This window comes from Carcharodon carcharias, chromosome 2 (genome assembly GCF_017639515.1).
Source record: "Carcharodon carcharias isolate sCarCar2 chromosome 2, sCarCar2.pri, whole genome shotgun sequence".
Lineage (NCBI taxonomy): Eukaryota > Metazoa > Chordata > Chondrichthyes > Lamniformes > Lamnidae > Carcharodon > Carcharodon carcharias.
The window spans coordinates 42,336,837-42,364,360 of record NC_054468.1 but is presented as its reverse complement, the minus strand read 5'-3'; the positions used below and the strand labels follow the sequence as shown (position 1 = coordinate 42,364,360).

General features: G+C 46.8%; 1 protein-coding gene across 2 annotated transcripts in view; it reads right to left on the bottom strand.

The window, feature by feature from the left end:
- The window catches only part of LOC121272638 (endothelin-converting enzyme-like 1), a 101,627-nt gene that overhangs the window by 35,919 nt on the left and 38,184 nt on the right, over positions 1–27,524 (bottom strand). For both annotated transcript variants that reach the window (XM_041179330.1, XM_041179339.1), the window contains exons 6-9: positions 6,462–6,684; positions 6,252–6,350; positions 4,004–4,078; positions 151–254 (exon numbers count right to left, since the gene is read on the bottom strand). In XM_041179330.1, coding sequence (XP_041035264.1) covers positions 151–254; positions 4,004–4,078; positions 6,252–6,350; positions 6,462–6,684 — 501 coding nt within the window. The remainder of the gene's footprint in view (positions 1–150; positions 255–4,003; positions 4,079–6,251; positions 6,351–6,461; positions 6,685–27,524) is intronic.

Sequence of the window (27,524 nt, the reverse complement as noted above, 5' to 3'; positions counted from 1 at the left end):
GTGCGTCCCTACAGAAATTAAGATTGACAAGATTCATAGAGCAGTATGTCTGCACTCTAAGCCAGTAATGCATAACACCAACACAATAACAATATTATGGTTTTTATTGGGTTGGGTTTGTTGCAGAAAGTGAAAGAGAAAAATACTCACGCAGTCTTGTCCACTTGTTCCCGTATTTTATTCACTGAGAGTTTGATATTGTACATTATGCTGTTAAGCACATTTTTAAAATACGTTCTCTCGTCCACTTCGAACTAAAACAGGAGAAGAAATTTTAAGAAATATAGTTGTATAAAGGCTGAAATTCAATACTTCATTTTCAAAATGTCACCTCTTAATAAAAACAAGAAATAGGAACAGGAGTAAGCCATTAGGCCTATTAAATCTGCTTCGCCATTCAATAAGATTATGCCTAATCTGATCATGGCCTTAACTCGGCTTTCCTGCCTGGTCCCCATACCCCTGTCAATCAAAAATCTGTCTAACTCAGCTTGAATATATCGAATGACCTTGCCTCCACTGCTCTCTGGGGAAGAGAATTCCAAACCAATGATGCGCCGAGAGAAGGAATTCCTCCTCATCTCCATCTTAAATGGGAGACCCCTTATTTTAAAGCTGTACTTGTCGTTCTATGTTCCTCTTCAGGGGAAACATTCCCTCTGTATTTACCCTGCCAAGCCCCCTCAGAGATGTATGCTTCAAAAAGATCACCTCTCATTCTGCTAAACTCCAATGTGCATAGGCCAAAGCTGCTCAACCATTTCCCATAAGACAATCCATCCATCTCAGGAATCAGCCTGGTGAATGCAAGTGACCAAAAGTGTACACAGTACTCCAGGTGCAGTCTCACCAATGCCCTGTACAGTTCTAACAAGACTTCCCTGCTCTTATGCTGTTTGCTCTGTTCTGAACCACCCCAGCTTTTATGTCCATCGCTCTCTCTGTGTCCCCCCTGCCACTCTCGCTGTGTCCCTCTGCCGTTCTCTCTGTGTCCCCGCTGTCACTCTCACTGCATCCCTGCTACCGTTCTCACTGCAACCCTGCTGCCACTCTCACTGTGTCCCCTCTGCCGCCCTCACTGTGTCCTCGCTGCTGCTCCCTGTGTCCCCTCTGCCGCCCTCACTGTGTCCCTCTGCCGCCCTCACTGTGTCCCTCTGCCGCCCTCACTGTGTCCCTCTGCCGTTCTCTTTGTGTCCCCGCTGCCGCTCTCACTGTATCCCTGCTACCGTTCTCACTGTAACCCCACTGCCACTCTCATTGTGTCCCCTCTGCCACCCTCACTGTGTCCTCGCTGCTGCTCCCTCTGTTTCCCCGCTGCCGCTCTCACTGTCTCCCCGCTGCTGCTCTCAATGTGTCCCCGCTGCCGCTCTCTCTGTGTCCCCGGTGCTGCTCTCTCTGTGTCCCCGCTGCCACTCTCACTGTGTCCCCGCTGCTGCTCTCAATGTGTCCCCGCTACCGCTCTCACTGTGTCCCTCTGCTGCTCTCACTGTATCCCCGCTGCCGTTCTCTCTGTGTCCCCAGTACTGCTCTCTCTGTGCCCCCGCTGCCGCCCTCACTGTATCCCCACTGCCACCCTCACTGTGTCCCCTCTGCCGCCCTCACTGTGTCCCCTCTGCCACCCTAACTGTGTCCCCTCTGTCGCCCTCACTGTGGGCCTGTAGCCACTCTCTCTGTGTCCCTGCTGCCGCTCTCACTGTATCCCCGCTGCCACTCTCTCTGTGTCCGCACTGCTACCCTCACTGTGTCCCCGCTGCTGCTCTCACTGTGTCCCCGCTGCCACTCTCACTGTGTCCCCGCTGCCGCTCTCTGTGTCCCCGCTGCCGCTCTCTGTGTCCCTGCCGCCTCTCTCCCTGTGTCCCTGCTGCCGTTCTCTCTGTGTCCCTGCTGCCACTCTCCCTGTGTCCCCGTTGCCTCTCTCCCTGTGTCCCCGCTGCTGCTCTCTCTGTGTCCCCACTGCCGCTCTCTCTGTGTCCCTGCTGCCACTCTCCCTGTGTCCCCGCTGCCGCTCTCCCTGTGTCCCCGCTGCCGCTCTCCCTGTGTCCCCGCTGCCGCTCTCCCTGTGTCCCCGCTGCCGCTCTCCCTGTGTCCCCGCTGCCGCTCTCTCTGTGTCCCCGCTGCCGCTCTCTCTGTGTCCCTGCCGCCTTTCTCCCTGTGTCCCCGCTGCCTCTCTCCCTGTGTCCCTGCTGCTGCTCTCTCTGTGTCCCTGCCGCCTCTCTCTCTGTGTCCCCGCTGCTGCTCTCCCTGTGTCCCTGCTGCCGCTCTCTCGGTGTCCCCGCTGCCGCCCTAACTGTCCCGACTGCCACCCTCACTTTGTCCCCTCTGCTGCTCTCACTCTGTACCCGCTGCTTATCTCACTCTGTCCCCACTGCTTATCTCACTCTGTCCCCACTGCTGCTCTCACTGTGTTCCTGCTCCTTATCTCACTGTGTTCCCACTGCTGCCCTCAGTGAGTTCTCAATGCTGCTATTGATGTGTTCCTGCTGCTTGTCTCACTCTATTCTGCTGCCACTCTTTACACCTGCTTGTCTCACTCCGTTTCCCCAGGTGTTCTCGCTCTGCACAGCCACTTTATACCTGCCGGTCTTGCTGCGTTCCCGCTGACCCAATAGCTATTGCCCTACCAAAGCTGAATTTCATCCTTTGTGCATTTGTCCCTTTGTTCATTCACACCATTTAACAATTTTCCATTGAGTATAATCCTATTTCTTGATTTACCTTCAAAAATATATCGTTTGCACTTCCTGGCATCAATCTGTCAATTTCACTAACCTTTCTACATCTTCCTGCAGTTTGTTGTAGTTCTTCTCACCATCTGCAAACTCTTCTACTCTTGTTTTATCAGAAACTTTCAAATTGTGTTTCCTATTCCTATACATACTGAAAATAAAAGTGCATTCAACCCTTTTCTGATACAAGCAACATATTCCTGACCCTTTGTTTCCTATCTGTAACTCAGCTTTCTTTCCATATTGCCACATTTCCTCTTATTTAAAACCATGGAACCTTAGAATGATAAAGCACAGAAAAAGGCCACTTGATCCATTGTGCCTGTGTCAGCTCTTTGAAACACCTTTAGCATATTGTCTGAATTTTTCTTACAAGCCTCTTTTGAGATATCTTATTCAATGTTTTTTAAAAACCCACATATACTATGTCTACTGCTTCATTGCCTTTGTCAATTCTCTTAAACATTTCTTCTAAAAAAATCTGTTAAATTTGTCAAATATATTTAAGAAACTTAACTGGCTGTTCTTGGTTAACCCATTTCTATACGCTTAATAATTCTACCTTAAATTATAGATTTCAGAAATTTGCCCATACCTGATGCTATCAAAGGGATTTTACTGCTTTACTGTTTTTCTGTGATTCCAAAGAGGTCTTGATCTTATTACTACTGTTTGGACTGTTCAATCTCTGGACAGCATGTACTGAACAACAGATCTACAAGCATCATGTGCTAGCCTTGCATTACTATTGCCTGTTAGTGCAGAGCAATACATATTATCAATTTTGTGGTTGTTAGTTTTATTTTGTTTATTTTTGGGGGGAGAAGAGGAAAGGGGAAGAGCATCCTCCACCCATCCATGTATCCTGCAAACTGCTAGCACTCCCAGTCTCCCTATACTAATTTTCAGAAGTTAAACTGGGTTCCCAACACGAAGTAATTATTACTCAATTTTGTTTCCTGGAAACAAATTAAAACTAACAACTACAAAAAGATGTATATATTGTATGTGTTTATCTTTTGATTATCAATGTACATGCCATTGTGGTTAAATACTGAACAGTCCTCTACTGGATATGAAGAGGATATTGTTAGGCATTCTTCACAGTGTTAATAGTGCATCACGGGTTGCTAATCATTCACATTTCAACCAACTCTAAACTAGTATAATATGGCAATCTGGTGATATCAATTAAACCAGCTAAAATATATAGGATGCTTGCTAATAATAGTCATTTTTCTTAGAAACACTTGGAAACAAAAATTTTCAATACTTACACCATATTCATTATCAACAGCATTAGTAACTAATAAAAAGTCTGGATAGCCAATCATGACCATCATATACTGAAGCTGCAAACAATAAAAGTACATTAGATTATAATATTCAGAGACATTGTAGTTTTCCTACATCATGCAGGGAAATAAATCCCAATTCTACTGCTGTTAAAATCACATGATTTGATGACAAGAGATTCCCATGAACTGCTGACTATCTTATTAGCCATACTGGCAAAAAGTTAATATAGTATTTACTGCACAGAATATTATTCTGAAACATAATCTATGGTATAAACATTTGATGGAGTTCAAGTTTCATTAGTAAGGTCCTCAAGCTTCAACCTTGACATGCTGTTGCCTTGTAATATAATGAAAAACATCCTTAATTCCATGTTTTTAAGTTGTGCCACTTACTAAAATTTTAAGTTCAATCTGACATTTGAATTTTTTTTTGTTAGAGGTCACACTGAACCCGTACTGTGTTTACAGTTAGTACTGCACATTCCATGCAACATTAAACACTACAAGACTATATATACCAAAAGACACCCTGCTTCGTGTAAGGACTCCATCCCATTCTCAGTTCCTTCGCCTCCGTTGCATCTGTTCGGATGATGCCGCTTTCCAGAGCAGTTCTTCTGACATGTCTTCCTTCTTCCTTAACTGAGGTTTTCCATCCACGGTGGTTGACAGGGCTGTCAACTGTGTCTGACCCATTTCCCGCGCATCTGTCCTCACACCTTCCTCTCCCTCCCAGAACCATGATAGGTTCCCCCTTGTCCTCACTTATCATCCCACCAGCCTCCGCATTCAAAGGACCATCCTCCGCCATTTCTGCCAACTCCAGCATGATGCCACCAGCAAACACATCTTTCCTTCACCCCCCCTGTAGGGACCATTCCCTCTGGGACACCCTGATCCACTCCTCCATCACCTCCTACACCTCAACTCCCTCCAACGGCATCTTCCCATGCAATCGGAGGAGGTGCAATACCTGCCCCTTTACTTCCCCCCTCCTCACTGTCCAAGGGCCCAAACACTCCTTTCAAGCGAAGCAACACTTCACTTGCACTTCCCACAATTTAGTCTACTGCATTTGCTGCTCCCAATGCGGTCTCCTCTACATTGGAGAGACCAAAAGCAGACTGGGTGACCACTTTACAGAACACCTTCGGACTGTCCGCAAGCATGACCTAGACCTTCTTGTTGCTTGCCATTTCAACACCCCATCCTGCTCTCATGCCCACCTGTCTGTCCTTGGCCTGCTGCAATGTTCCAGTGAAGCTCAATGCAAACTGGAGGAACAGCACCTCATCTTCCGTCTAGGCACTTTACAGCCTTCCAGAAGTAACATTGAGTTCAACAACTTCATATCATGAAATCTCTCATCCATCCTTACCCCCTTTTTGATCCCCTATTTTCTAATAATTATTATATATTTTTATATTTTTTTTCTTTTCTCACCTATTTCGATTATTATTTTAAAAATGTACTTCCATCCATTGTTTTATCTCCATCTTTTAGCATATTTCGATCCCACACCCCCTCCCCCCACCCCACCCCGACTAGGGCCATCTGTCACTTGCTCATCCTGCTTTCTACCTTTAATGTCACCATTAGCACATCCTTTAGCTAATATCGTCACCATCAACACCCCTTTGACCTTTTGTTTATGACATCTTTGGCAATCTCTCTTTTGCCTCCACCTATCACTGGCCCTCTACCCAGCTTCACTTGTCCAACCCCCCCTTAAATAGCTTATATTTCACCACATTTCTATGTCTCTTTAGTTCTAATGAAGAGTCATACGGACTCGAAACATTAACTCTGTCTTCCTCTCCACAGATGCTGTCAGACCTGCTGAGTTTTTCCAGCAATTTTTGTTTTTGTTTCAGATTTCCAGCATCCGCAGTATTGTGCTTTCATACTATAAGACAGGGTTTACCCATGTAACTAGGGTAGCTGAAAAATGTAATTCGTTCTATGTCAAACACTTTGGGACATTTCTAAGAGGCATGATAAGGTACTGTATAATACAAATTTTTTCTTTTTCACATGCAAATAAGTCAAACTGACAATGTACAGCTGTAATCTAATTACAGAAGGGGACGAGGACTGATGGATTATCATTGATCTTAGACTGCATTTCACGTCAAAGCTAATTACATGATGCTAAATCCGATATAAAAACCTAATATTATTTAGTGCTATTTAATGATATTTCAGTAGGATTACTGCAACAGACCTTTGCTCTTGCTGCTTCTTTTGTCTTTTCGTCCATCCAATCTAATTCATCTAGTTGACGATCAAATGCATGCTTAATGTCTTCAACTAGTTGTTGTACCTTATCACAATAAAAATAATCATAGTTCTATAAGCTGATGGCTTATTTGCATGATAATGCAAAAGTGTTAAATTATTCTGCTGTCAGGATCTTAATGGAAAAAGAACTTACTTTTATTTTGCTGGAAGATGAGAAGTATTCTTCAACAAAAAGAGCTCCCAAAGCCATACCAAATTGTTTATTGGCTTGGTTTAAGCACATTTTACCCAGATCAATCTGTTTCTCTGTGCCATCTAATTCTTTAGAGAACTCATGAATTGCATCTCTGAATGGTGTGGAAAGATGTTCACTCAGAGCAACAACAATGCGCCAAATCATGTAATTATGCAGTACTCTGAAAATGCAAAATTATGATCGTATATATCATTGCTAGACATCAAAGAACACATTCAATAGACTATTCATAATTACACTATTAAATTAGAAATACTTAAGTCTGCTTCTCAATATTTTTATATGATTAGCACTATTATCTATACAGATCTATGCACAGGTGAGTAATCTGCATATTTTGTCCCAGCTCCACCATCTTCAGTGGAAAACAGGGAATTTGAATTTTTTTCTAACACAGAGAGCTTCTAAATTTGGTGATAATAATAGCTACCAGTCCACTGAGAGATCACCAAAGCTCCACAATGGTTCTGAGTTTATCCACTAATTAGCTGAGGCATACAGATGAGAAAGACCCAGGTTTGATCTTAGGGGGAGAATTTTAAGGCCCTGGCAAGGCCAAGAATGGAGATGGGTGTTGCGGAATTTTGCATACTGGTCATCGTGCCAGTTCTCCAGCTCCACCTCGCCCCTGCAAATTATAGAATCTATAATAAAGGATATGATAACAGGACACTTAGAAAATAATGATAGAATTGGGCAGAGTCAACATGGATTTATGAAAGGGAAATCATGTTCAACAAATCCATTGGAGTTTTCTGAGGATGTAACTAGCAGAATGGATAAGGGAGAACCGGTGGATGTGGATGTGGAAAGCTTTTAATAGGGTTCCAGATGAAAAGGTTAGTAAACAAAGTTAGAGCACATGGAATTGGGGAAAATATACTAGCATGGATTGAGAACTGGTTAAGGACAAAAAAAAGAGAGAAGAAATAAATGAGCCATTTTCAGGTTGGGGTAGCGCAAGGATCAGTGCTTGGGCCCCAACTATTCACAATCTATATCAATGATTTGGATGTGGGGATTCAAGGCAATATTTCCAAGTTTGCAGATGACACAAAACTAGGTGGAAGTGTGAGTTGTGAGGAGGATGCTTCAAAGGGATTTGGAGATGCTAAGCAAGTGGGAAAAGATTTGGCAGATGGAATACAATGTGGAGAAATGTGAGGTTATCCACTTTGGTAGAAAAATCAGAAATACAGAATATTTCTTAAATGGTGAGAGGATAGAAGTGTTAAACATCAAAGGCATTTGGGTGTCCTTGTTCATAAGTCACTGAAAGCTAATATGCAGGTACAGCAAGCAATTAAGAAGGCAAATAGTATGTTGGCCTTTATTACAAGAGGATTTGAGTATGGGAGTAAAGAGCCTTGGTGAGACCATACTTGGAGTATAGTGTACAGTTTTGGTCTCCTTACTCAATGAAAGACATGCTTTCCATACAGAAAGTGCAACAAAGATTCACTAAATTAATTCCTGGGATAGAGGGATTGTCCTATGAGGAACGATTAAATAGCCTGGGCCTTTATTCTCTGGACTTTCTGCCTTTGAGAGATGATCTCATTTAAACATACAAAATCCTTACAGGGCTTGACAGGGTTGATGCGGGAAGGATGTTTTACCTGGCTGGGCGGGAGGGTGTCTAGAACCAGGGGACACAGTCTCAGAATAAGAGACAGGTCATTTAGGACTGAGATGAAGAGGAAATTTTCACTCAGAGAGTGGTGAATCTCTGGAATTCTCTGCCCCAGGGGGCTATGCAGGTCCAGTCGTTGAGTATGTTCGATTGAGACTGAGAGATTTCTACATATTAAAAACATCAAGAACTGAATTTTACGTCCCACAGGTGGGCGTGTGCAAAAGTCGGAAGAGCGCCCGCCGACAATTAAGCGGGCAATTACGTTCATTAACGCCCCAATTGAAAGCGATTTTTTGTGACCCATCCAACCTTATGGTTGGCAGATGGACCAAGCAGCAGGCAGGCTTTATATTTTTGATGAAACTTCATCCAAGGGTGGGATGAAATCTCCTTTAGCATTTAAAATAAAAAGAAATATCTGGGGACTTTTTTTTAATGAGGAATGCTTTCAGGTGCTTGATTGTGCTGCATGGACATTTTTTTGCATCATTTTTGTGCTTTCTTTTATTATTTAGAGGTCTGCAGCTTCCTGAGGCATCTGTCTGCCTTCAGGGAGCTCAGTGGAAGCGCTCACCTGCACCCACGGTGACATCAGCGCCCGCCCTCTTCCCACCCCCAACGGCAGTGCCCAGCCTTTCTCCAGGCCAATTAATTGCCCAGCCAGTGTAAGATTGCATTCACAGTGCGATCTTGGCTGGGAGAGGGCTTTATGTCTGCTCCTGGCCATGCTGACTTCGGGTGTACTCAGAAGGTAAAATTCAGGCCCAAGAGAGATGGGGATAGTGCAGGAAAATGGCGTTGAAGTAGAAGATCAGCCATGATCTCATTGAATGGCAGAGCGGGCTCTAAGGGCTGAATGGTCCACTCCTGCTCCTATTTCTTTTATCTTATGTTCTTTTCCAGAGTTGGGATGTGGAGCTGAAAGAGTTACTTGCCCGAAGGGAGGGTAGCCCACTGAAATAGTTAAAGGCCTATTAAGGCATGTTGAAGGAGGCTAACTGGGAATTTCCAGTCAGCCTCCAGATTCCAGTTTAGTTGTCTCCCTGCCTGTAAGGCTGCAGGTGTTTGCTGCCCTGTAAAGGGCTTTGATCCGCCTGGCCCCCATGATGACGGCCTGGCTGAAAAGGCAATTTTTATTATAAGTTTGGAAAGTTGGAGAGAAGGTGCCTCCATTTTGAGGCGCCCTCTCCCTGACTTACTTGTCATGGCATCCTGCTGCTTCTTTCAGGCTGGAAGACCTCTGATTAGCCTTCTAACTTTGAAAGCCTGGCCGCTGCCCTTAATTGGATGGTGAGCCCGCCCTCTGGGCATTAACTGGCCATTCCAGGGAAAATCACAGGTGAGTGACTGTTTCTCACACAGTGCAGGCTCTGACCTCCGTTTAAGTCTGCGATGGGGTTCAGAAACCTGCAGGGAAAACTGTGCCCTAGGTCTAGTTAAGTTAATGGACATGAATAAGGGTGATGGTTGGGATACTCAAATTAGCTGCAGTGCCTCTGGGTTAGAGGGGAATAAAATTGCTTGGTGTTCATACTCGTCTAGGATCACTCTGCCAATACCCACTGTCAAGATTCACCAACGGCCGTTTGCTTAATGCACAGGAGAATATCTGGCACTATAGGACTATCTTCTAGCAAGGAGTATATGCCTCCAGCAGAAGAGATTAGAAAAGAAATTCAGTGTAAAATAAATAACAAAACCCAGTAATTACATTCCCTGACTTTTTCAATCAGAGTTTTTATTTTGACGCTTTCCTTTTTTGGTCACTCTCAGAAATTAAGCATGTGCATAATATTATTTATTTTTAAATCAACTCATACTCGTGCCTGAATAGGTTCTTTAGTTTGCCTTTTTGTCCAAATAACAGATTGAACAATTAGTCTATCACATTATTTAAGGGTGCACTTAATTGCTAAAACAAACCATCTCCACCTTTAGAAACAAATATTCTGTTGGCAATATAAGGGTTAAAATGGGTCACAAAATGAGTTAATGTTTGCATTAGGGGGTGCAATGATAGAATCAATTCAGACTGAATTTGTAATAGCTTTAAAGCCACTTGAGTATTCAGAGGTTCTGTTAGAGTGTAAACACTTGGAATTATCATTGATGGCCTGTCATGGAGAGTGAAAAACAAATATAACGCTTCATTGTAGGTTTGCATAATCAACACCGTACGCCTGGCAAAATACCAGGCCTTTGTAAATAAATATTACCATTTTTATGAGTCAATTGTATTAAATTTACAACAGTGTCTAAGGCTTCCTCATGTTCATCAGTTTTAAATGTACTTTGTTTCGTTATCCTCCCTCATCTTTGTAGCTTTTTACTTACGCCTTTGATTCTGAAAACAGGTAAGTGTAGTCTTGAGCACTGACTGTAATGGGCATCATACACATATGACTGACATGGAGATAAAAACAAAAAACTGCAGATGCTGGAAATCCAAAACAAAAACAGAATTACCTGGAAAAACTCAGCAGGTCTGGCAGCATCGGTGGAGAAGAAAAGAGTTGACGTTTCGAGTCCTCATGACCCTTCAACAAAATTGAGTGAATATTAGGAGAGGGGTGAAATAAATGCTGGTTTAAGGTGGAGGGGTGGGGGGGAGAGAAGTGGTGGAGGTGGAGGGGGGGCGTGGTTGTGTGGTTGTAGGGACAAGCAAGCAGTGATAGGAGCAGATAATCAAAAGATGTCACAAAGGAACAAAGAGGTGTTGAAGGTGGCGATGTTATCTAAACGAATGTGCTAATTAAGAATGGATGGCAGGGCATTCAAGCTACAGCTCTAGTGGGGGTGGGGTGGAAAGACTAGCAGGGCATACAAGATTTAAAAATAATGGAAATAGGTGGGAAAAGAAAAATCTATATAAATTATTGGAAAAAACAAAAGGAAGGGGGAAGAAACGGAAAGGGGGTGGGGATGGAGGAGGGAGTTCAAGATCTAAAGTTGTTGAATTCAATATTCAGTCCGGTAGGCTGTAAAGTGCCTAGTCAGAAGATGAGATGTTGTTCCTCCAGTTTGCGTTGGGCTTCACTGCAACAATGCAGCAAACCAAGGACAGACATGGGGGCAAGAGAGCAGGGTGGAGTGTTAAAATGGCAAGCGACAGGGAGGTTTGGGTCTTTCTTGCGGACAGACCGCAGGTGTTCTGCAAAGCGGTCGTCCAGTTTACGTTTGGTCTCTCCAATTTAGAGGAGACCGCATTGGGAGCAACAAATGCAGTAGACTAAATTGGGGGAAATGCAAGTGAAATGCTGCTTCACTTGAAAGGAGTGTTTGGGCGCTTGGACGGTGAGGAGAGAGGAAGTGAAGGGGCAGGTGTTGCATCTTTGGCGTGGACATGGGGAGGTGCCATAGGTGGGGGTTGAGGAGGAGCGGGTGATGGAGGAGTGGACCAGGGTCTCCCAGAGGGAACGATCCCTACGGAATGCCGCCGGAGGTGTGAAGGGAAGATGTGTTTGGTGGTGGCATCATGCTGGAGTTGGCGGAAATGGCGGAGGAGATCCTTTGAAGGCACAGGCTGGTGGGGTGATAAGTGAGGACAAGGGGGACCCTATCATGTTTCTGGGAGGGAGGAGAAGGCGTGAGGGCGGATGCGTGGGAGATGGGCCGGACATGGTTGAGGGCCCTGTCAACGACCGTGGGTGGAAAACCTCGGTTAAGGAAGAAGGAGGGCATGTCAGAGGAACTGTTTTCGAAGGTAGCATCATCAGAACAGATGCGACGGAGGCGAAGGAACTGAAAGAATGGGATGGAGTCCTTACAGGAAGCAGGGTGTGAGGAGCTGTAGTCGAAGTAGCTGTGGGAGTCGGTAGGCTAGTCTTGGATATTGGTGGACAGTCTATTACTAGAAATTGAGACAGAGAGGTCAAGGAAGGGAAGGGAAGTGTCAGACATGGAACATGTGAAAATGATGGAGGGGTGGAGATTGGAAGCAAAATTAATAAATTTTTCCAAGTCCTGACGAGAGCATGAAGCAGCACCGAAGTAATCATCGATGTACCGGAGAAAGAGTTGTAGGAGGGGGCCGGAGTAGGACTGGAACAAGGTATGTTCCACATACCCCATAAAGAGACAGGCATAGCTGGGGCCCATGCGGGTACCCATAGCCGCACTTTTATTTGGAGGAAGTGAGACGAGTTGAAGGAGAAATTGTTCAGTGTGAGAACAAGTTCAGCCAGACAGAGGACAGTAGTGGTGGATGGGGATTGTTCAGGCCTCTGTTCGAGGAAGAAGCTAAGGGCCCTCAGACCATCCTGGTGGGGGATGGAGGTGTAGAGGGATTGGACGTCCATGGTGAAGAGGAAGCGGTTGGGGCCAGGGAACTAGAAATTGTTGATATGACGTCAGGTGTCAGAGGAATCATGGATGTAGGTGGGAAGGGTCTGGACAAGGGGAGAGAGAAGGGAGTCAAGATAACGAGAAATGAGTTCCGTGGGGCAGGAACAGGCTGACATGATCGGTCTACCGGGACAGTTCTGTTTGTGGATTTTGGGTAGGAGGTAGAAGCGGGCCGTGCGAGGTTGGGCGACTATCAGGTTGGAAGCTATGGGAGGAAGATCTCCAGAGGAGATGAGGTCAGTGACAGTCCTGGAAACAATGGCTTGATGTTCAGTGGTGGGGTCATCACCTCCAATATTCTCCCTCCACCTGGATCCCTCCCTCCCTTCCTCTGGATTCTTACCTTCTCTTGATCTTTTCATTGAGAACTGTCAGCGTGACATTAGTCATCTCAATTTCTTTGCTCCTCTTACCCATTCTAATCTGTCTCTCTCTGAACTTACTGCACTCCAACCCCAACATTGTCATCAAACCCGCTGACAAGGGTGGTGTTGTTGTCTGGCGCACTGATCTCTACCTCACGGAGGCTGAGCGTCAACTCACAGACACTTCCTCCTACCTTTCCCTGGACCTTGACCCCACCACTGAACATCAAGCCATTGTTTCCAGGACTGTCACTGATCTCATCTCCTCTGGAGATCTTCCTCCCACAGCTTCCAACCTGATAGTCGCCCAACATCAGTCGGCCCGCTTCTACCTCCTACCCAAAATCCACAAACAGAACTGTCCCGGTAGACCGATCATGTCAGCTTGCTCCTGCCCCAGGGAACTCATTTCTCGTTATCTTGACTCCCTTCTCTCTCCCCTTGTCCAGTCCCTTCCCACCTACATCCGTGATTCCTCTGACACCTTACGTCATATCAACAATTTCCAGTTCCCTGGCCCCAAACGCTTCCTCTTCACCATGGACGTCCAATCTCTCTACACCTCCATCCCCCACCACGATGGTCTGAGGGCCCTTAGCTTCTTCCGCGAACAGAGGCCCGAACAATCTCCATCCACCACTACTGTCCTCTGTCTGGCTGAACTTGTTCTCACACTGAACAATTTCACCTTTAACTCGTCTCACTTCCTCCAAATAAAAGGTGTGGCTATGGGTACCCGCATGGGCCCCAGCTATGCCTGTCTCTTTATGGGGTATGTGGAACATTCCTTGTTCCAGTCCTACTCTGGCCCCCTTCCACAACTCTTTCTCCAGTACATCGATGATTACTTTGGTGCTGCTTCATGCTCTTGTCGGGACTTGGAACAATTTATTAATTTTGCTTCCAATCTCCACCCCTCCATCATTTTCACATGTTCCATGTCTGACACTTCCCTTCCCTTCCTTGACCTCTCTGTCTCAATTTCTAGTAATAGGCTGTCCACCAATATCCAAGACTAGCCTACCGACTCCCACAGCTACCTCGACTACAGCTCCTCACACCCCGCTTCCTGTAAGGACTCCATCCCATTCTCTCAGTTCCTTCGCCTCCGTCACATCTGTTCTGATGATGCTACCTTCAAAAACAGTTCCTCTGACATGTCCTCCTTCTTCCTTAACCGAGGTTTTCCACCCACGGTCGTTGACAGGGCCCTCAACCATGTCCGGCTCATCTCCCAAGCAACCACCCTCATGCCTTCTCCTCCCTCCCAGAAACATGATAGGGTCCCCCTTGTCCTCACTTATCACTCCACCAGCCTCTGCATTCAAAGGAGCATCCTCTGCCATTTCCGTCAGTTCCAGCATGATGCCACCACCAAACACATCTTCCCTTCAACCCCCTGGTGGCATTCCATAGGGATCATTCCCTCCAGGACAGCCTGGTCCACTCCTCCATCACCCGCTCCTCCTCAACCCCCACCTATGGCACCTCCACATGTCCACGCAAAAGATGCAACACCTGCCCCTTCACTTCCTCTCTCCTCACCGTCCAAGCGCCCAAACACTCCTTTCAAGTGAAGCAGCATTTCACTTGCATTTCCCCCAACTTAGTCTACTGCATTCGTTGCTCCCAATGCAGTCTCCTCTACATTGGAGAGACCAAACGTAAACTGGGCGACCGCTTTGCAGAACACCTGCGGTCTGTCCGCAAGAAAGACCCAAACCTCCCTGTCGCTTGCCATTTTAACACTCCACCCTGCTCTCTTGCCCACATGTCTGTCCTTGGCTTGCTGCATTGTTGCAGTGAAGCCCAACGCAAACTGGAGGAACAGCACCTCATCTTCCGACTAGGCACTTTACAGCCTTCCGGACTGAATATTGAATTCAACAACTTTAGATCTTGAACTCCCTCCTCCATCCTCACCCCCTTTCTGTTTCTTCCCCCTTCCTTTTGTTTTTTCCAATAATTTATATAGATTTTTCTTTTCCCACCTATTTCCATTATTTTTAAATCTTGTATGCCCTGCTAGTCTTTCCACCCCAACCCCACTAGAGTTGTAGCTTGAGTGCCCTGCCATCCATTCTTAATTAGCATATTCGTTTAGATAATATCACCACCTTCAAAACCCCTTTTTTCCTTTGTCTGTGACATCTTTTGATTATCTGCTCCTATCACTGCTTGCTTGTCCCTACAACCACACAACCACCCCCCTCCCACTTCTCACCTCCACTCCCCCCCGCCCCCCACCTTAAACCAGCTTATATTTCACCCCTCTCCTAATATTAGTTCTGTTGAAGGGTCATGAGGACTCGAAACTCTTTTCTTCTCCGCCGATGCTGCCAGACCTGCTGAGTTTTTCCAAGTAATTCTGTTTTTGTTTTTGACTGACATGGATCCTCATCAGTTTTCTATTTCAGTGTGTCCTCACCCGTAATGGTCATATGAAGATCAGATGATATCACTCCAAATAAGGTCCTCAGGGATATTCAGCTATATAAATTTACAAATCATCTCATGCATTTCCAGTGTACAAGTCACAGGTTCATCATATTGATATATGAAAATCCAAGTACCACTACATTAGGGGGAAATTTTAACACTGCTGACCACTACCACACCCCACTCTCCACATCCTCACCCCAACAATGGGAGGGAGGGGGCCTGGGAGCACAGGTTAAAATTTCAATTGTAAATGCTCCCGCTTCTAGTTTTAATGGAGATGGGTTGGTGTATGCAATTTACCTGCCCTCGAGAGTTCTATTTAAATGTGCTAATGGAGCGATATGTTTCAAATTTTAGTGACTTTAGGCTACACTTTCCATCAGGAAATCTGGTAATTGAAGGGAGGCGAGAATAGCCGGGTGCTCAAAATCTCGCATCCATCCCTGCAATCAGCTTCCTACTCACAACCGGATGCCTCCACCCATTCATCATCCAAAAATCACCCCACAGCCTATGATTTCCTCAAGACCCCCACAATTTTTTAACCCCCTTGATACCTTCAAACCCCCATAATCTCCCGCCATACCCATGGTCTTACCTCCCCCATACAACCTCAACCCCAACCTCTGATACCACAAAAGCTCCCTTCCTTCTTTCTGTTCCCAGTCTTCAGTTTTCCAGCATAGACCTTCCCACATGACAACCAGCCAGCCTCAACTTGGCTGCTAACCAGCCATGAAAGGGAAAAGGAAATTTCAGATATGGTCCCATTGTTAAATTCGGCAGGATCTCTGTGTTTCTTTTATGTCTGGATTTTCCAACATGAAGCTGCCACCACAGACCCCCTGCCGTAAGTCCCTCTCTGACATATATTTTTTGTTCATTCACAGAATGTGGGCTTCGCTGACTGAGCCAGCATTTATTGCCCATCCCTAGTTACCCTTGAGAAGGTGGTGGGGAGCTGCCTTCTTGAACCGCTGCAATCCATGTGGTGTAGGTACACCCACAATGCTGTTAGGAAGGCAGTTCCAGGATTTTGACCTAGCGACAGTGAAGGAACAGCAAGATATTTCCAAGTTAGGATGGTGAGTGACTTGGAGTGGAACTTTGAGGTGGTGGGGTTTGCATCTATCTGCTGCCCTTGTCCTTCTAGATGGTAGTGGTCGTGGGTTTGGAAAGTGCTGTCTAAGGAGCCTTGGTGCATTTGTAGATGGTACACACTGCTTTTATTGTGCATTGATGGTGGAGGGAGTGAATGTTTGTGGATGTGGTGCCAATCAAGTGGGCTGCTTTGACCTGGACAGTGTCAAGCTTCTTGAGTGTTGTGGGAGCTGTAATCATCCAGGCAACTGGGGAGTATTCCATCACACTCTTGACTTGTGCCTTGTAGATTGTGGACAGGCTTTGGGGAGTCAGGAGGTGAGTTACTCATTGCAGGATTCCTAGCCTCTGATCTGCTCTTGTAGCCACAGTATTTATATGGCTAGTCCAGTTCAGTTTCTGGTCAATGGTGACCCCCAGGATGTTGATAGTGGGGGATTCAGTGATGGTAATGCCATTGAACGTTAAAGGGCGATGGTTAGATTCTCTCTTGTTGGAGATGATTACTGCCTGGCACTTGTGTGGTGCGAATGTTACTTGCCACTTGTTAGCTTGAGCCTAGATGTTGTCCAGCTCTTGCTGCATTTGGACATGGGCTGCTTCAGTATCTGAGGAGTTGCGAATGGTGCTGAACATTGTGCAATCATCAGTGAACATCCTCACCTCTGACCTCATGGTGGAAGGAAGGACTGAGGACACTACCCTGAGGAACTCCTGCAGTGATGTCCTGGAGCTGAGATGACTGACCTTCAACAACCACAATCATCTTCCTTTGTGCTAGGTATGACTCCTGGAGAGTCCCCCTGAAAACCATTGACTTCAGTTTTGCTAGGGCTCTTTGATGCCACACTTGGTCAAATGCAGCCTTGATGTCAAGGGCAGTCACTCTCAACTCACCCGGGGAGTTCAGCTCTTTTGTCCATGTTTGAACCATCTGTAATGAGGTCAGGAGCTGAGTGGCCCTGGCGGAAATCAAACTGGGCATTAGTGAGCAGGTTGTTGCTAAGCAAGTGCTGCTTAATAGCACAGTTGATGATCCCTTCCATTACTTTACTGATGATGGAGAGTAGACTGATGGGGCTGTAATTGGCCTGGTTGGATTTGTCCTGTTTCCAATAGCTTAAGCTTCCAGTAAACATTGTCCCTTCCACTTGTTGCTTTCTAGAGAGACTAAAGCTTCAATTCTACCCTTGTTCTCTTATACACAATTTCTACTTCTAGTTGTTTTTCCTCATTCATCGCAGGAGGTGAACAACCGTCTATTTACCCACAGTAGGATGTCCTGTTAAACAAACCAAATGTAGGTTATGCGGCATGTTCCCTCTGTTATGTTTGTAAGCAAGATCATGAATTCCCTGTGGCTTGCCATTTAACTCCCCCTTCTATCCCAACCTGATGAGTGGAATCTTGTGCCCTCTCCTGTCACCTTCTCGCCCCCACCCAATTAAGTCTGTGTTGGGAAGGATGTGGATGGCCTTCCCAACCTACCGCCAGTTGAGGCCCTTAATTGGACAATTAATGCCCACTTAAGGGCCTCATCCTTTCACCGCTGGCATTAACCCAGTGCCAGGCATGGGGCTCGCCATGTGGGGGACACGACAAGCAAACCCACACAGGGTTTGCTTTCGGGTTCCCACAGGGAGGTGCTAGTCTCTCGTTCAAGGGCACTCAGTGCCTGATCAAGGGACCTCGCATTGGGAAAGGGTGTCCACTAAGTGGCACCTTCCTTCGCTTGCTGCTGACATCTCGCTCCTCACCCTCCCCTGCAACCACTACCCTACAACCACTCCCATCCCATCATCACTTCCTTCTGGCCTGGGATCCAGCGATGATACTCGGCCTCAGTTGGGTGTTGTACTGGCAGTAGCCACTGCCTTCCCAGTAGTGCTGCCGTTCAATAGAATTGCTGGCCTCTGATTGGCTAGCAGCTCTTGGGGGAGAGCAGGACTTTCAGCCCTGGGATACTTGATCTCACAGAAGGCTCGCAGTTGGTCTGCCAAGTGCCTAACGGAACAAGATGCAGCGAGCCTTCATTAAAAGAGGCGATGTGGGGCTCTCACCGGCTCTCCAGACCCCAGTAACCTCTAAAAGATTCCATACAATATCTCTGTCTTTAGTCTCCTGCACTGTTCTGTGCAGGATCAATGCAGGTTTTAGGAACAGCATTTTATCTTTCTTCTGAGTACACTACAGCTCTCTGATCTGAACATTGACTTTACTAATTTTGGTGTGTAGCTGAGATCAAACATCTTAATACCACACACTGGATATGATCAGATGAGTCTATGGATTCCTAGTTGGAAGGAAATAGGAAATAGCATTTAGAGTGGAGACTGTTTATCAGAACTCAGTACATGTGAAAGATCTGACCCTGTTGCGATGAATTATGTTATTGGACTGGCAGAGCCACAGCATTTAGCCAGGGTTTGCTGTTGAAATTTCAGTTCTGCTTTGTTTGGCACTCCTTTTTTTCTACTCTTTTTTCCCCCCATTTTGTTGCCTTCTTGATTCTCTTATTATTTACAATGTTTTGATCCTTTCTGTGTTTCTCTATTACCTCACTGATTATCATTTTTATCATCCTACATGTTTGCATTAAGCAATTTGCAAGTTCAATCTGTCTCTGTGATTGGCATATCTGTTAATTGCAACACCCTCGCCTCCCTTTTCTCTGTTTTTCTAACCTTTTAGTCTTCAGTTGTGATGAAGTGGTGCGTGCTCTGACCTGCTCATTGTTCCAATATTTGCCAGACTCAGCACATACCTCTGAACAGACTCAAGAAAATCTTCCCTCTGATCTTCATGTCGGGATTCCTTGCATCAAATATTGAAAGGGATTGACTTCACTGCTCATCAGTATGCCTCTTTGCACAGATGTTTACTGTTTGCTGCCTGGAATGTGTGTGTGGGAAGTCAGCAGGTGGTATTTACATGAGGCCTGGAAGTTAAAATACCCAGGGCCTCTTTCTTTCAGAATAGGCGTCTTTTGAGCTGACACCTGGGGCTTGAATTTTCATCTTTGAGGAGGAGTTGAGAAAATTCCAATGTCTGGACCCGCCAACCTATCTACCAGAATAACAGAACACCTGTTCCCCAGAAAAAACATTGATTGACAGCTCAGGATCTCTATGGTCAATTTTACAATGTTTGTTTACATAAGTCAAGTGCGTTCAAGGGCTGAATTTTTTTGTCCCGTGGGCGGGCACGTGCCTGATCCGAAAGGGAGTAAAATAGTGCATTATGATGTTGGCCGAGTGGGTGTTGGAGTGGTGCCTGCCACTTATTGACAGGCCACTTAAGGTGTTTAACAATGTAATTGTCTGAAATTTTTCATTGCCCATGCAGTTTTCTGCTCGTCTCATGGAAAAAATAGGGAGGTGGCTAGCCAACACTTGCTCAAACCTCATCCAAGGGCGGGATTAAAAGGATCAGCAGCATTGCCAGTGTGAGTAGTGAGCAGTTTTGAAAAGGTTTGCAGCCGATTACCTATTGGTACTTGGCTGCTTCATCTCTGTTCAGGGCTTCATTTTTAGCATTTCTAGGCCTCATTTCAGGACTCATTTCTGTCTGCCAGGACCCCAGAGGATTCAGACTCTATGGACCCTTCCGGGTATTAGACAGCCTTCCCATACCCTGGTAATGGCGATTGTAACCTCTGCTGGTGGTACCTCCTCTGAGGAGGAAGGGCGGGGCAGAAGGGAGAGGAGGCCATGTATCCCTATGCAGGTCCCAGGGGAGGGACCTGTGGAAGGAGAGGCACAGGCACAAGGGGTGCAAGGCCAGCAAGGCGGAAGGGGCCGCAGAAGACATCACTTTCCCTTGGCCAGGGTTTACAAGCGGCAATGCAGCTACCTCAATATATCCGAGAGGCAGAGAAGCGTTACAATATGAGTCATGGCTCCACAAGGGTGGTGGTGGAGAGGACCATAAGTCTTCTCAAGATGCGCTTCCGATGCCTGGACCATTCATGGGGAGCATTACAATACACTCCAGAGTGGGTATCACTGATAGTGGTAGCATGCTGCGCTCTCCACAATCTGGCATTGGCAAGGGGGGACCCACTGGAGGAAGAGATCTTGACGTAGCTGCACAGGCCACAGATGATAAGACCAGAAGTGAGTCAGAAGATGAGCATGGTGAGGAGAATGCTGAGGGTGTGCAGGCAGACCTCGGTAACCTCCTGGGAGGCAGGGACACCAGGGATACCTTGATCCTTCAGCTAGGCTACCAAAGATCAGCTTCAAGCACATGCCAGAGCTGCTGCCTATATCCCGGATGTCTGAAAGGACCCTTTCATTTGAACACAGAGAACACTCAATACCTGTGCAATAAAGTTCAGAGGCACTTGCGGCCAGCATTACATACTGCATACCATGCACCAATAAAATAAAAAGGTGAAGCATACTCAGGCCATGACGACAAAACCAGATTTATATCACTTTGACAAATACAGACTATTTACATCAACCTCTCTGGTCTTAAGTCCCAGGCCAGTACTCATTAACTAAACATAAATGAACATAAAATCACCTGTGACCTGTCCCGCTTGTGCTCATGGTGTCTTTAACTTACGTTTGTGAATGTTACATCCAGGTGCTCCACCCTCGCTGGCACCAGCATCGGAGACAGCCTGATGATTCTGCTGTCTTGATGACCTTGGTGGTCGTCCTCTGGCCAGTGGAGCCCATGCTGACCCTGCCTGGGAGAGAGTGGCCAGTGCCACAGCTGGCACCTCCCCAGTTGCCCCAGCCTCATCAGATGCCATGGTCACTGGCAGAGGGGCAGAGGAGCTGCTGCTGTCATCTGGAGTGCCCTGAGAAGAGCCCACAGAGACCTCAGGCAGCTTGTGCACCAACATAAGGTAGTTAGCTGGGATATTGGGGTGCCTCATCCATCTCTCACACTGACACTGACCACCTGAGGTCAGTGCCTGTGTGAGGGCTTGCAGGTCCGAGTGGAATCCCAAGAACCCCTCATTCTATCTCTGGAGATGCCTCTCCATGAGAATCGCCACTCTCTCAATGGAGGAGGCAGTGTGCTTGCCCATGACGGTCAACGCAGTGCGCCGCTCTGCGTGGCCTCCTCCATCATGAAGATCATGGCACACATACTCTCATGGATCTCCGCCAGATGCTTCTACACATCTTGCTGGACATCCAGCATCTGCTGATGACTCCAGAAGCTCATCATCAGCTTTGGACTGAGCATCATCCAGGTCCGCAGTTCTCCTCCGACTGCCAGCACCCTGGGCACTCTCTGTCTCTGCCTGCACCTCAAGTGAGTGTGAAGTGCCCTCACCAATTTGCACTGAGGTATAGCCACAGAACTAATGCCCACCGAGGTGCTGGTGACAGTGATGCCCGGTGATCCTCTGGCGACAGGGGTGGCCCTTTGAGGTCTGCAGATTGGACACCTGCTGGTGAACCTAAGAGGGAGAGCAAGGACATGTCATTCAGTTAAAGTCATCACACTGCCACTGCGCATGCCAGGCACCCTGGTGAGACAATGGAGATCTGTATCATGGTGCCATTGTCTTCCAACGATCATTGGGGATGCCATGTTCGAGGCTCACATCAATGAGGAGACTGCACCAGAATGGTTGCACAATCCGAGAGTCTGTGCACTGCACTCTTACCTTCGTTTGGCACCTCGCCTCTCCACGTCTAGTTGCACATGGGGCATGCTGGCTCTCAAGCCCCAGAACATCATGCTCGTATCTCAAGAGGATTAGGAGGCTAGTGGGGCCTCTGCCGGTCCGCAACCTTTCTATTTTGTTGTGGGCCGTCTTCTCCTGAAACAACAGAGGAGCATTCATTAGTCCAATCTGTACCTGCAGCCCCATTGCAGCCTGGTGAACCCCAGCTAAGGAGTATCTGGGCAGGGCAGTTCCAAGTCGTGGCCCTTGAGCCACAAGGCAGTCAGTCCAAGCAGCCAGCTTGGCCAGCTCTGGTGTGATTGACAGTTGGCACTCAGGCTCTAGAACCCTGAGGCCAAACATTAACACATCTGCACACTGACCCACGCCAACACAGTATTCATCCTTCCTGAGCACAGCAGGTCATTGAAGCACTTAGGCCACTGCACCCATGTGTGCCGCGCCATTTCATGGCTGCTCACCTGGGCTGCCAACTCCTTCCATGCCCTTTTGGTGAGATGTGGTGGCCTCCTCCTCCCATCTATGGGGACAAGGGTGTCCCTCCTTGCAGCCACCTCCTCCAGCAGGACGGTGAGGCACTCATTGGAAAAGCAGGGTGCTGAGCGCTCACCTGACCTGCTGTCCGGCCTGGTGTTTGCTGCCGCACTCGAGTGCATCATCCAAATGGCAGCCAGACGTCCTTCCCTGGCTGTCTTTCTGGGCCTGCTTGGGCCTTCTTTATACTGGCTGCTGGGTCACCATTGGACCCGGCGGCTAACAGACCCTTGGCCCCGCTCGTCCTTTCCTGGCCAGTGACGAGCTGCGTTTCACACTGGGTGGGCCTTAATTGGTCTGCCAGCATGAAATCGTGGATGGGGCCCGATTGCAGGCAGCAGCTGTTTTTGCGACTGCTCCTGGGCCCACCCGCCACGCCCGACCAACAAGGGGAAATTCCAGCCCTAGGTGTTTTTGGTTTTTGAAACTTCAAAGGGCCTGGATGATTGACACTTTTATTGGCTTGTCCAGACATTTTTTCAAGCATAGGGAAAAGTGATCAAAAGATTACATTTTTTTCAAAGCTTATTTTTACATACCCCATTTTGCACTATGGTTTTCATTGATTTTAGAAAGTGTACAATGGGTCAGTGGGCATGGAAGTGCCAGAATTTGGTACGGGGCATGAGGGGGCGGGTGGGGGGGGTGGGTGTGGAAGAGCAGAGCTTGGCTTAGGGGGCATGAAGGGGAACCTTTTCAGCTTACCTTTTAAAAGGTCCCCCATGCACACAGGGGCTCACGACTCCTCTAAGGGGCCATGAACCATGACTCTTTCAAAACCTTGCCTGACTCCATGAAAATTGCAAAGGAGTAAGAGATACCTATTTTCACAATGGAGCTGGTCAGGTCGTGAGTGCTGGATGTGGGCTTTTGACAGGGAGCAGCCCGCACCTTTTAAAGGCTCTCCCAAAAATCGCATAGCTCTGGAATGGGGTTGGGAATTCCGGAATTGGGACCCGCCTACAATTTCTAAAGGGCTCCCGAGTCAACTTGACTTAGTGAAAATCAGGCCCTAAACTCACTCATCGCAAACTGGTCCCCCAGTTAAAATCGGGCCTACATTTCAACCTCTACATTTTTGTCACTGTAATTTTGGATTGCTTGGCCACTCCAGCTATGCAGACACTTCCACCAATAATACTTCAAATCCAAAGTCTGCCAACAATCATGGTCAATGTTCATATGTAAATAATGACTAGCCCTGGGCTACTCATAATGAGAAGTCAACCGCTTTAGGAAAGCGGGAAAGGGAAATGCCATATGAGAAATAAATTGTGCAGAAAAAAAAAGGTCTCAATTGCTACTCTTATCAGAAAGCAGACTATCCTGATCTGAGAAAAGTATGTCATGCAGCATTTACGTAAATGAATCAATCCTTTGGGGTTTGTAACATAATTATTTATTTCTCTGAGTCTTCCCATCACTATCTGAACATCAAGTATTTTCCTGCTAATTAACGCAGGCTTGATATCAATTTACATTAAGGATAGAATCTTCTGTTCGGCGTGACCAGGGCAGGCCCCGCTTGCTGACGTGTAAAATGACGCGCGGTGACATCGGTCGTGCGTCCCGACATCACCGCACATCAATCTGATCCTCAGTTCGGCAGGAGCGCATCGGAGTCGGCTGCGCGCCCACCGAACTGTCAAAGGCCAATTAAGGCCATTTAAACACCAATTAGAATAATTAACAGAGAGGCTCCATACCTTCACGTTAATCATGAAACCTCATCCACAGGCGGGATGAGGTTTCATGAAGTGTTTATAAATTGAATGAAAGTTTTTATTAAAGTTCATTGACATGTCCCAGCTCATGTGACATTGTCACACAAGGGGACATGTCTTAAAATTTTTTTTTCTCTTTATTAAAATTTTTAAACATCAAACTAATCTCCCTGAGGCAGCTCTTTGCCTCAGGGAGATTTCTGTGCTTAGAGCGCAGGCCCCGACTCAACCTACTCCCCCCGACAACACAGGGAGCGCTCAGCTTAATTGGCCTGCCCACGCAAAATGGCAGTGTGCAGCCAATCGCAATCGGCTGCGCGCCTGCCCACACCTGCTCCCATCCAAGCCCCCTGACTGGGAGAAAATTCTCCCCTAAGTTTCAGTACAGTGACTGAAGTAGTGCTAATATCAAGTTGCTTTAACTAAATTTATTTTTAATTTGATATTGTCCAGTGCTTCCTTCTTTAGCTGCTTTTAAGTTGAGCTAAAGGCCATGCCAGTACCACCAGCTCCCAATGGACTTATATGGCCAGCAACAACCCAGAGGTAAACCTGCTGGATTCACTTTGATCACACACCACAAGTAAAAATAATGGGTCTTCCAACTCACTGGCCTCCATTTACTTAAAAGGTTGCTGTTGCAATTGACAGCTCTCTTAGCTCAAAAAAGGAATGAAACGGGACAGACCTCCTGGCATCGACCAGGCATTGGAAATGACAACAGCAAACTCAGCCCTGTCAACCCTGCAAAGTCCTCCTTACTAACATCTGAGGGCTAGTGCCAAAATTGGGAGGGTAATCTCACAGATTAGTCAAGCAACAGCCTGATATAGCCATACTCTTGGAATCATATCTTACAGCTAATGTCCCATACACCACCATCACCATCCCTGGGTATGTCCTGTCCCACCGGCAGGACAGATCCAGCAGAGTGGGCAGCACAGTGGTACACAGTCAGGAGAAAGTTGCCCTGGGAGTCCTCAACATTGACTCTGGACACCATGAGGTCCCATGGCATCAAGTCAAACATGGGGAAGGAAACCTCCTGCTGATTACCACATACCGCCCTCCCTCAGCTGATAAATCAGTACTCCTCCATGTTGAACATGACTTGGAGGAAGCACTGAGGATGCCAAGGGCACAGAATGTACTCTGGGTGGGGGACTTCAATGTCCATCACCAAGAGTGGCTCGGTAGCACCACTACTGACCGAGCTGGCACAGTCCTAAAGGACATAGCTGCTAGACTGGGTCTGTGGCAGGTGGTGAGGGAACCAGCAAGAAGGAGAATCTCATCCTCCACAACCTGCCTGCCGCAGTTGTACCTGTCCATGAGAGTATTGGTAGGAGTGCCCACTGTACAGTCACTGTGGAGATGATCCCACCTTCACATTGAGGGTACCCTCCATCCTGTTGTGTGGCACTACCACCATGCTAAATGGGATAGATTTTGAACAAGTCTAGCAACTCAAGACTGGGCATCCATGAGGTGCTGTGGGCCATCACAGCTATGTGGAAAATTGCCCAGGTATGTCCTGTGCACAAAAAGCTGGACAAATCCAACCTGGCCAATTACCACCCCATCAGTGTACACGCCATCATCAGTGAAGTATTGGAAGGGGTCATCAACAGTGCTATCAAACAGCACCTCTTTAGCAATAAGCTGTTCACTGATGCCCAGTTTGGGATCCGCCGGGGCCACTCAACTCCTGACCTCATTACAGCCTTGGTTTAAGCATGGACAAAAGAGCTGAACTCCCGAGGTGAGGTGAGATGAGAGTAACTGCCCTTGATCAAGGCCCTATTTGATCGAGTATGGCATCAAGGAGCCCTAGTAAAACTGGAGTCAGTGGGTATCAGAGGGAAAACTTTTCATTGGTTGGAGTTGTACTTACCACAAAGGAAGATGGTTGTGGTTGTTGGAAGTCAGTCATCTCAGCTCCAGGACATCATTGCAAGAGTTCCTCAGGGTAGTGTCCACAGCCTAACCACCTTCAGCTACTTCATCAATGACCTTCCATCCATCATAAGGTCAGAAGTAGGGATGTTTGCTGATAATTGCACAATGTTCAGCACCATTCACGACTCCTCAGATACTGAAGCAGTCCATGCCCAAATGCAACAAGACTTGGACAATATCCAGGCTTGGGCTGACAAGTGGCAAATAACATTTGTGCCACACAAGGGCCAGGCAATGACCTTCTCCAACAAGAGAGAATCTAACCAATTGCCTTTTGATGTTCAATGGCATTATCATCACTGAATCCCCTACAATCAACATCCTGGGGGTTACCATTGACCAAAAACTGAACTGGACTAGCCATACAAATACTGTGGATACAAGAGCAGGTCAGAGACTAGGAATCCTGCGATGAGTAACTCACCTCCTGACTCCCCAAAGCCTGTCCACCATCTACAAGGCACAAGTCAGGAGTGTGATGGAATATTTCCCACTTGCCTGGATGAGTACAGCTCCCACAACACTCAAGAAGCTTGACACTGTCCAGGACAAAGCAGCCTACTTGATTGGCACCACATCCATAAACATTCACTCCCTCCACCATTGACGCACAGTAGCAGCAGCATGTACCATCTACAAGATCCACTGCACAAATTCACCAAGGCTCCTTAGGCGGCATCTTTCAAACTAATGACCATTACCACCTAGAAGGACAAAGGCAGTAGATAGATGGGAACACCACGACCTGGAAGTTCCCCTCCAAGTTACTCACCATCCTGACTTGGAAATATCTCACCGTTCCTTCACTGTTGCCAGGTCAAAATCCTGCAACTGCCTTCCTAACAGCACTGTGGATGTATCTACACCATATGGACTGCAGTGATTCAAGAAGGCAGCTCACCATCAACGTCTCAAGGGTAATTAGGGATGGGCAATAAATGCTGGCCCAGCCAGAGAAGCCCACATCCCGTGAATGAATAAAAAATAAAGCTGCTTTAACCTGACTCTTCACTCAATAAAATCAATTTTTGTCTTTTTCCTCTAGTAGCTCATTGTAGGCCAGCTTTGTCCAGGCTGAGGAGACCAGCGACATAGCTCTCTTCTAACTCTCTCTGTAGCATTCTAGGGAACATAAATTTATGATAATTACAAAGAAAAACAAGTGAACAGGAATGATTGATTGAATCTTTTCCTTCTGTGATTCTAAAGATGCCGAGTTTGAAGGAATGAGACTGAAGC